The following is a 10,992-nucleotide window of genomic DNA, read 5'->3' as shown; positions in this document are numbered from 1 at the left end:
CTGCAATGGAAGGTGAAGTCTCAACTAACGGAAGTGAAGTGAAAGTTGCTCAGTCGTATCCGACTCTTTGCAACCCTCTGGCCTATACAGTCCATGGAATTCTCCAGGCCAGAATACTGGAGTGGGTGGCCTTTCCCTTCTCCAGAGGATCTTTCCAACCCAGGGATTGAACCCAGGTCTCCCACACGGTGGGCAGATTCTTTACCAGCTGAGCCACAGGGAAGCCCAACAAAGTGGTAATAATTAAGAATGATGCCCACATTTCTGACTTAGGCAACCTGGTAGATTATGATGATGCCAATTATTAGAGCTAGGAAATGCTGGAAAGGGGGCATGATGGAAGGGAAGATAATGAACATATATATTTAGTCATAATATAAAAATGTTAGGTCATATGATACAGCTAGCTCTTTTTTATAAATATTTGTTATATCTTGAACATATAATTCTTATACTGTTAAACAGCTTTCAACTTTTCACTTTATGGATTATTTTCTTCCTAAGTCGATTGGCACACTTTTATAATTAGAAATAGATATAAAGAACAATCGAAAGCCAGGGAATTCCCTGAAAGAAGTGTCTTTCAACAAAAAGCATGTAAAACGAGGTCAGTGTTGATCAGCTGACAAATAAAAGCGATGCTGCAGGACTGTTGTGTAGTGTTCACGGCAACGTTTTTGAGCAGGACGGTGAATAATGACAACCCGCTCCATGCTGCTTCCTTGGAAGAGAATCTGGCCAGGAAGTTCTGCGGTTTGGGGTATAAAGGACTTTTCTGTTGAAACTAACGTTCGCAGGATGGAGACCCGCCCCACGTGCTTACGTCAGTGCCGTGCTTCCGGGTGGCCTGGGAGGCCAGCGCCTTGATCCTCTCCCGGTACAGCTGGGCGGCACGGCTGTTGTACTTGGCGTTGGTGTCGTTGGTGTCACACCCGTGCTGATGGAAAAAGGAAGACTGCGGAGGAGAGGACTCGGGTTAACGGCAGGGCTCCGCTAAATCCAACGGGGTGACCAAAACCATTATTGCACGCCATGAGGGGCCCTTTTGAAAATACTAGTGAAATCCAAAATAGTTTAAACTGTGAAAGATTTTTATAAAATTTTTCCTTGTAGAAGGAGTAATACCTTCCACAGACGTAACATTAATATTCTGGTAAAAGTAGACACGAGACGTGCCTCACAGAATGAAATAACTGGGCCCTCGCTGCTCCACTGGAGCATCTCCATCGCTCTGAAGGTTATCTGAGTGCACACTTTCAACTAAGGACTGCGTCTAACTTGAGCAATCGACCTTAGCTTAGAGTCCTACTAAGTTGGAACTTTCTTGTCTTTGCATCTATATGAGATGATTTATTTATGTGTTTAGGCTCTGCCGTGTGGCTTGCAGGATCTCAGTTCCCCACCCAGGGACTGAACCTGGGCCATAGCAGGAAGCACTCAGAATACTAACCACGGGGGCCGCCTAAGTTGGAATGTCTGATAAACCAGTTAAGTAAGAGCCAAGCTAACCCTCTCCTTGTTGAGCACTATTTCCTCATGGGTGGAGACCACAGCACAGACAAGGTGCTGAAGCAGGTACTTGGACAGTTAGAGGACTCTGCTTGCAGCACCTCTGAAGGATCTCTGTACAGACAGGAATTACAGCATTCACAGCTTAATTAAAGCGAGTGTTTTAAAAGCCTGTGTGAGTGATCCTTTTGTGAATTCAACGGGCACCCACACGTACCGGGTCCTGTCTAAGTTCTTGGTGGATACCATCGCATCAAATGCTCATGGTCACACTCTCAGACACATGCTGTTTACAGACAAGCCAGAAGCAGAGAGGTCCAACAAGCTGCCCAGCGTGTGAATGGGGGCAGAGCTGACTAGCAAGGGGCAGAGCTGACTAGCAAGGCGCAGAGCTGGCATTCACACCCAAGCTTCTGCTTGAGCTGAGCGACCACCGACTGACCTGCCCGCTCCACTCCCCCACATCAGCTGGCTGGAACAGGAAACTGCTCTCTGGAGCTGGGTGGGGACCCTACATCCTTACGAAGTAAGAAATAAGGACAGAGACTGTCGAATCCACAGTATTAACGTGAAGAACAAGTTTGCGGACATAATGAACATGGGCATGGTTTTCTAATCACATGCTTGAAATACTGAAGGCTTACATTCTCAACAGGGGAATGTTTCTTGGAAACTGAAAAAAAAAAAACCCAACTTAGTTATTACCATACTTTGTAGCCTTCCAAAGATCACCCCTACCTGTCAAAAATCATAGTCCTTGGTATTTAATTTCTCTCACTAGGGAAAACTAAATCCAATTTAAATTTAAAACAAGCTAACTGATGAATTTAAATTTCATTTTTCTACTTGCTGCTGCTGCTATTATTGCTGCTAAGTCGCTTCAGTCGTGTCCGACTCTTCGCGACCCCATGGACTGCAGCCTACCAGGCTCCTCCATCCATGGGATTTTCCAGGCAAGAGTACTGGAGTGGGGTGCCATTGCCTTCTCCATTTTTCTGCTTAGGGAACAGTAATTAAGAAAAAGGCTGAGATACTGATCCAAAGGAAACCGGTATTTTGAAAATTATTCTTTTAGATTTACTATTTTAATTTTGAATATTTAATTGAAGCTCAATATAAATTGTACTTGAAATGGATACCAACTTGATTTCTAATACTTTGAGTATTTATTTTTATTTATTTACTTGGCTACACCAGGACTTAGTTGCCGCACACGGGAGCTTCCCTGGAGCATGCGGGATCTAGTTCCTGGACCTGTGATCAAACCTGGGACCCCCAGCATTAGGAGCAAGGAATCTTAGCCACTGGACCACCAGGGAAGTCCCTTTCTAAAAAAAAATGCATATACATTTATTTGTATTTATTGATTTCTAATGCTTTGAACATTTAATGGTATGTCTCAGGGAATTCTACTTACTCAACCTATATCATTTTGGCATACCGCTATAAACATATAATGGTATTTTATATAAAGGGAGATTTTGCTGGCTAGATTTGTAAGGCTGCCAGTTTAGTGTTTTAGAAATCAGATACACTGAATTTGTAAATGAAATTTAAAATGCTTGAGGATCCTTAGCTAGGTTTGTAAGTGGGGTTAAGGAAACTTGCTCTTTTATTACAAGTTAATTGAACACTTCAAAAGCTACTTTTACAGAGAAATTACCAAGTTTATAAATTGACACATGATATTTACGTACTATATTTGAAGATTTGGAAAATGGCTTTTTCTAATTTGTAGATTTAATAAATAAAATTGAGATAAAAGAACCTCGAAGCATTCCATCCGAGTACAAAAGACACCCTCAGATATTAAAAAACTGTATTATCACAAAGAAGCCTCCCAGTTCCTCTGCATCATCACTCCTGTTTTCTTTTTCTTCAAAGCACTACCACCTGTTACTTTCTTGGCTTTTTACTTCTTTACTTGCTCTCTGTCTCTGACGGTAAGGGAGGAGTCTCAGTCATCTTGTCCATCATTGTATCCTAGCCCAGGGCTTCTTGTTTCACAGGTTTCTAATAGATTTCTGGATAAACAAGCCATCTGGGTCATCCAGCTCATAAGCCCACCACGTCTTCCCACCGTCCAGCAGAGCCTCCTGAACTCTTGCATGCAAATGCTGGACTTCTTTACGAGTGCAACACACATGTGTACAAGAAGAAAACGAGAAACCTAAGATGGACTTACTGCATTAGCATTTCCTCCAACTTGCATGCATCGCAATTGAAACCAAGACCAGTTAGAATCCAACTCTGTAGATCTAAATGAAAAAAAATATTTTGAAATGTTAATACTGTTCGTCCCCAGAATCAAGCCACTTGTCTCTTGAGGATAAGATTTCCTCAATCTGCAGGACCCTGAAGAAGTCTAAGTTTCCATTAACAGTGACACATGCTTCTGGGATGCTGGGGCTCCCGGGTGAAGGACAGTCGGTACAAGCTGCTTCGGGACCCTCTCACCCTTCCTAGAAGCCAAGGCTCGGAAAAGCGATGTACTGTTTGGAGTTTTTCCAGGTCAGCTATTGATTTGTCCAGTTTGACCCTTAACAGCAGCCTGGAGGATGCTCACAGTCTTATCAAGTAGAAGGGACCCACTCAACATCACGACCATCAGGGAGGGGAGAAAACCCAGGATTTAATGTTGCTGAAGCGAAAACTGTGTGCCTCCTGTCGCCACCGTACGTTGTACCTGACGTGTTTATAATCTAAGAGCAAGGCAAAAGCAGGAACTATAGGCCCTAACTATAAGAATTTACCAAGTGATCACTGTAGACAATATGAGAAATCTTCCTATTGAATCCATAGACATGAGCAAAAAACAGGCCGTCCCCACATTCAACACCAGCTTTTCCCGCACTAACTGGTAAGGAACGTGGGCATTTTGAAACGGGTACAGGTTGAACCTCCATCCTTTACTAAATGGGCAAGGTAGAAAGAAAAGAAGCTCCATATTCATCAGAAAATATCCTTTTATGCTGCCTTTCCTGTTTCTCTTATTTCTCTGCCTATTGGTATCATTTAACTTTTGTAAATATTAGGATGTTATTTTGAAGCCAATAGCTACCTTAAGATTAATACTAATACATATTATTATTAAATATGCATAGGACAAACTGACTTCATGGTAACATATGAAAAGTAAAAAATTAAACCCTACTTTATAAGAAACAGATTTCTTATAAAGACAAAAAAAAATCTTTCTTTGGAATCTGAATACCAAGCAAGGTGATTAAATTATGTATATTGTTCTGAAATTCTTTCTCTGAAAGATCTTGCTTAGTCACCACATTTTCATGAATTTCCCCAGGTTGAGTTAGGTGCCATCCCCACCTCCTGGGACGCAAGGTGGCAGTCAACAGCACAACCTCTGGAGGGAGCTTTAAAGTGCAAATCTCTACTCTGTCATTACAAGCTGCATGGCCTTGGGGAAATCACTCAACCTCTGCATCTTACTTTCCTCATCTGTACAGTAGGGATAATTATAGTAGTATCTATTTCACTCTTATAGAAATTAAATAAGCTAATATTGGAAAGGTGCTGGCTCATGGTCAATACCATATGGCTAAAATTCACATGCCACCATCATTATAGTCACAGCATCGCTGTCACCACCATCACCACCATCATCATCACCATCACCACCAGCATCACGAGCACCACCATCACCAGCAGCACCATCACCACCAGCATCACCACCATCACCAGCATCATCACCAACAGCACCACCATCACCACCAGCACCACCATCACCACCAGCACCACCATCACCACCAGCACCACCAGCACCAGCATCATCACCACCATCACCAACAGCACCACCAGCACCACCATCACCACCAGCATCACCACCAGCATCATCACCACCAGCACCACCATCACCACCAGCACCACCATCACCATCACCACCATCACCACCAGCATCACCAGCACACCATCATTATAGTCACCAGCACCACCAGCACCACCAGCATCACCAGCATCACCATCACCACCACCATCACTGTGGTGACTCTGTCACACTGTTATAAGCAGCAAGCTCCAGAGGACAGGAACACCCCATATTTTTCTCTCAACTCCTAGCACAGGCACATAATAGGTACCTCGCTTTACATATTTTTAAAAGTCCTAAAATTGAGGCTATAAGTACTCAGATTTGCTAACCTGCCTCACAACTTTTAATCGTAAACTATCTTTAAAAAAAAAACACCAAGTATTTCATTTTTTTTATACAAAGGTGTTTGTATTTTATTTATCTATTTTTTGCTGCACCTCATAGCATGTGGGATCTTAGTTCCTGGACCAGGAATCAAACCCGCACCCCTTGCACTGGAAACTCGGAGTTTTAACCACTGAACCACCAGGGAAGTCCCCAAGCCAAATATTTCTATATCTATATTTCTTAGAAATAAAAGTAAGAATTGATTGTGTTTAAACTGACCTGACAGAGATTTTCTCTGCTAACATTGGAATTTCAAAATAAAAGGTTGATGGTACTGGACTCTGAATATAGTCAACCTTAAGAAGCCGCTCGAACTGCTTGTCGGTTCCCATTCCTATAGGAGGAGATGACTCCCTGTAGGCTGTATCTCACCTTTAATTTAGATTAAGAGAAGTGGAAAAGACAAGAGTCTATGACAGTGCTAATAAAAAGGAAAGCAAGGAAAGCAAGAGAAGTTGGAGAATTAGTGTCACTTCAACAAAATAGCTTCTGTTAACAAATCAGGTCAATAAAAAACAGGTTTCCCACAACTTCTGTAATCCTCATATGTCAACATAACTGCCTTAAAAACTGCATGAATTAGCTTCACTGATGCCTGCTGTAGCCAGTGTTCTTTTTTTTTTTTCGTAAGTAGAGCATTTAAATGGATTTCAGAACCTTATGAAATCAGAATGAATCTCACAAATAAACATGACAAAGTTATCATGGAATCAAAAATTTTAAGTGGAGTAAATTACACCATAACTAGTAATCTAGACTCTCACAGACAAGCCCAGCAACGGCTTTCAGGCAGCCATTTGTTTATAACTGGCTTGATGGGCTAATTCAAGGTCATGAGAGGTGTTGCTTTTCTAAGCTAACATCATAAAAAGGTTCTCCTCTTGCGTCCACTAAGCCGGCACCCAGATAATTCAGATCTGATCACTGTCAACAAGCTGGCGGCTTGCCACATGCCAGGATCCATGCGAGTTCATTTGCTCACTCCTGCCAAAGCCCTAGGAAGACTATAAGCCTTCTTGTCTCCACTTTCAAGGGAAGGAGATGGAGACACAGAGAGGTAAGGAGCACACCCGGAGCTTGTAAGGGATGGCAGCAGGATTCAGACCCCCGGCAGCCAAGCTCCAGCATCCTCACTCTCAGGGCCCACCCAGCACTGCCTCGTGAACCTCGGGGGCGCCCACTGTGCCCAGGCCCACGTCAATCTTCCCCTCCCGAGTGCACCCCTCATGGGTCTCAGGAGTATAAAGTTTCAGCTCCCAGCCTGGCAGTCAATCAAGACCCTGCCAAGGTCACAGAGACCTTCCCCTCTGAATCTAACATCTCTTCATTTTCCTATGCTTTAAAAACTAGCTACCAGACATTTCACTTTTTTCCCGTCTCTACACCTTTTCTTTTGCTTATTTATTTGGCTGCTATGGGTCTTAGTTGCAGTGGCGGCGGTGGTGATTTAGTCGCTAACTCACGTCCGACTCTTGCGACCCCATGAACTGCAGCCGGTCAGGCTCTCCTGTCCGTGGGACTTCCCAGGCAAGAATACTGCAGTGGGTTGCCATTTCTCTTCTCCGGAGGATCTTCCTGACCCTGGGATCCAGCCCATGTCTCCTGCATTGCAGGCCGATTCTTTACCACCGAGCCACCAGGGAAGCCTCTTAGCTGTGACCTGTGGGATCCAGTTCCCGGCAGGGGTTGAACCTGGGCCCCCTGCACTGGGAGCACAGTCTTGGCCGCCGGACCACCAGAGAAGTCCCTCTAGACTTTTTCTTACTGTCCGAGTGCTGCCCTCCTTGTCTCTCCGTTACCAAAATCGGACCAGGCCTTTGAAGTTCGCTGCGACTGCTACCTTCTGCTTAAACTTTGCCGAATTTTCCAAGCAGAAGGAGACGCTGTTTCTATCAGTGCTCTGTACAGACCATCTTACTATTTACGTTGTATTTGTAGCCCCAGCCCAACAACGGGGACGTAAGGCTGAGACCCCCTGCACCTCTCATGGCTTGTCAAACACTTGATGGTGAACTAGAGAAGAAACAGAGCCAGAGAGGAGCTCAGGGAGACTTGGTGTTGCAGGCCCTGCGGGGAGAGCTCTGGGCCTGGGGTGGGGGTGGGGAGGGGGCAGGGCCACACCGCCGGGTCCATTCTGCTGGTGGCTCCCGGAGCAGTTGGCCACTTCCGCAGATGCCTAACCTCCCTTTCCCTTTTTGCTTGGCAAAAGCCAGAGTTCATGATTTTTTCCTTTGCAAATGTATTGACTTGAAATTCTACTTTAAAAAAACCCAAAACACAGCTCTTATTAAATAAACATTCCACCCATGCCAAACTGTTAATATGTTCATGCCCAGGAAATGGGACTTTATATGTGTGTGTGTGTGTGTGTGTGTGTGCGCGTGCGCACGCATGTGATGTGTGGCCGGTTCGCAGAGGGAGAGAAAGAGGGAAGGGAGTTCTAGAGGAGGGACTTTCACTTCCCACTCTAGGACTGTTTGGATTCTTTTTTCCCAATGAACTAATGTTTGTAATTTTTTTTTTAAATCAATGAAAAATGTTTAAAGAGCAGCCCTCCACCTCTGAAAAAAAACATCCTTAAATACCCTTATCATTCTTGACTTTCTCCTGCCCAAACCCTCGACTGCTGCCCTCAGTTATATGTACAGAGATTTTTTTTTTCCCTTAATGGCTGTTTTTGAATCATGTACAAGCATTGTGATTCACCCGGTTATATTTATCTAACTTTTCCAAGGGTGGTGATTAAACCTGCAACAGCCCAAAGAGACCCTGCTGCCCAGTCTCGTCAGGCTCTCAGTCAGCCCTTCCCTCAGCTGGGGACACGTCAGAAAGCCACCTCGTTTCCTGGGATGGTTTACAGTGGCAGTGTGCTGGGTGGTGGGGAAAAGGGAGGGCCCGCTCTGCTGGGCGGGGCCGAGCAGAGAGGAAGACAACCAATTGCACACAGAGTCTGGGCATCTTGAGCTCTGGGCAGAGTAGGTCACCATGTGTTACCTGGTGACAATCGACCCGGGGGGAAAAGTACACGCAGATAAACTTGCCCTGGCAACCACATCCCTCCACATTTAAAAAAGATACGAGGACCGGAGAGTGTGTTAAAAATATCCTGCATCTAAGGAAGAAGAAAAGACAAGACGGGAAACTGATAGATGCTCTGAAATTATGTGCTCCCTGACTTAAGTAACTAAAGCTGAAGGAGTGATGGACAGACAGAACCCCCCTTCTCCCAAGAGGGGTCAGAGCAAGACTCCCATGTGCTGCTCATTATCAGAAGACAAAAAAGGAAAGTGGGGCGACAGAGGATGAGATGGTTGGATGGTATCACCGACTCGATGGACATGAGCTTGAGCAAACTCCAGGAGAGGGTGAAGGACAGGGAGGCCTGGCGTGCTGCAGTCCGTGGGGTCGCAGAGTCGGACACGACTGAGAGACTCAACAAGAGCAGCAAAGGAAAAGGACCCCAGACCCTGAGATGCTACCTCAGACCCTAGACACTGACTGTGTCTTCAACACCACTGCCTCGGCTCTTGGGCCGGGCTCTACAGAACAGCAACTGAATAGAAAATTACGCATTTCCCCAGTGTACTCAGTTTAAATAGACTTAAATCTCCGTGACTCAATCTACTCTCTTGTTACTTGATGGCAAAGCAAACATAAAGGAAACGGGGAGAGAGGCCCGTGGAATGTTGTACTCACCCCCGCCCCCCAGGAGAGAGGCCCCCTTACCGGATGAAACTCAGGTGGACGCCCAGGGACCGGTGGCCCCCTGAGCAGTCGATGCACAGGAATACCCCGTAGGTGATGCTGGCCCAGCTGGGGTTCTTGGCACCACAGTCAAAACACACCTGAAAGCAAAGTTCAACACTCAGTCACCAATTGATTCTTATTTGCCAGATCAGCCATCCTATAGGACGATAACAGGATCTGGCTTGAAAACTGCTTAAGCCTCACAATTTAAACTGATTATTAGAGGGAATTCCTTGGTGGTGCAGTGATAAGGACTCAGTGCTTTCACTACTGGGGCCTGGGTTCAAGCCCTGGTCAGGGAACTAAGACCCCATAAGCAGTGCGGTACAGCCAAAAATAAATAAATAAACAAACTGGCTATTAGAAAATATCTCACCTCGATTTTTTAAAAAAAGGCTCAAATTTCTACTTCATTTATGATGATATTATTATATTACACATATTATATATAAATATAAATATTAATACAATGCATTAATTACATAATAAATTATATATTACTGTATATCTATTATAACATGTCCCTGGTGGCTCAGTGGTAAAGCATCTGCCTGTAGGGTGGGAGATGCAGGAGACATGAATTCCACCTCCGGGTCGGGAAGATCCCCTGGAGGAGGAAATGGCAACCCACTCCGGTATTTCTTGCTGGGAAAATCCCATGGACAGAGGAGCCTGGTGGACTACGGTCCATTGGGTCACAAAGAGTTGAAGCACACATACAGGTTATTATAACACTCGGCGGTATGTGTAGTGAACTCAGATGTGTTTATCATCTCAAATATGACGCATGCATGAAGCGTCAACAGGGCTCCTGCCCCATCGCATGAACAAACGCTAGACAGGAACATCCTGGGGAAACACCCAACGCCTTATGGTCCCCTGCTCTCCACTAGATGGCAGGCGTTCATGCATGTTTCTTTCCTCCTCAGCCAGAGGAGGCCGAGAGCGTGGTAGCCAGACTCCAAGATGCCCCTGGGATCCTGCCCTCCTGGTCCTAACTGAAGTGAAGTCACTCAGTTGTGTCCGACTCTTTGCAACCCTATGGACTGTAGCCCACAGGCCTCCTCCATCCATGGAATTTTCTAGGCAAGAGTACTGGAGTGGGTTGCCATTTCCTTCTCCAGGGCGGGGCTTCCCTTGTGGCTCAGCTGGTAAAGAATCCATTTGCAATGTGGGAGACCTAGGTTCAATCCCTGGGTTGGGAAGATCCCCTGGAGAAGGGAAGGCTACTCACTCCAGTATTCTGGATTAGAGAATTCCATGGACCATATAGTCCATGGGATCGCAAAGTCAGTCAGACACGACTGAGCGACTTTCACTTCACTTCACTTCTCCAGGGGATCTTTCTGACCCAGGGATCGAACCCAGGTCTCTCGCATTGCGGGCAGATGCTTTGGCAGATGCTTTACCATCTGAGCCACCAGGGAATCCCAAATCCTGGTCCTAAACCCTCATGTAATCTCCAGCCTCACTCAGCTCAGGAGACTTGTGTGACCAATGATACGGCAAATGACATGCTA

General features: G+C 45.3%; 1 protein-coding gene across 1 annotated transcript in view; it reads right to left on the bottom strand.

Moving 5' to 3' along the window:
• The window catches only part of ARFGAP3 (ADP-ribosylation factor GTPase activating protein 3), a 49,543-nt gene that overhangs the window by 32,658 nt on the left and 5,893 nt on the right, over positions 1-10,992 (bottom strand). The window contains exons 2-4 of the mRNA XM_010843692.1: positions 9,452-9,589; positions 3,695-3,767; positions 824-955 (exon numbers count right to left, since the gene is read on the bottom strand). Of these exons, the coding sequence (XP_010841994.1) occupies positions 824-955; positions 3,695-3,767; positions 9,452-9,589 (343 nt within the window). The remainder of the gene's footprint in view (positions 1-823; positions 956-3,694; positions 3,768-9,451; positions 9,590-10,992) is intronic.

This window comes from Bison bison, unplaced genomic scaffold (genome assembly GCF_000754665.1).
Source record: "Bison bison bison isolate TAMUID 2011002044 unplaced genomic scaffold, Bison_UMD1.0 scf7180017864184, whole genome shotgun sequence".
NCBI classification, from domain to species: Eukaryota; Metazoa; Chordata; class Mammalia; order Artiodactyla; family Bovidae; genus Bison; species Bison bison.
The sequence above is the reverse complement of the archived record's forward strand: the minus strand, read 5'-3'. Positions and strand labels throughout refer to the sequence as shown.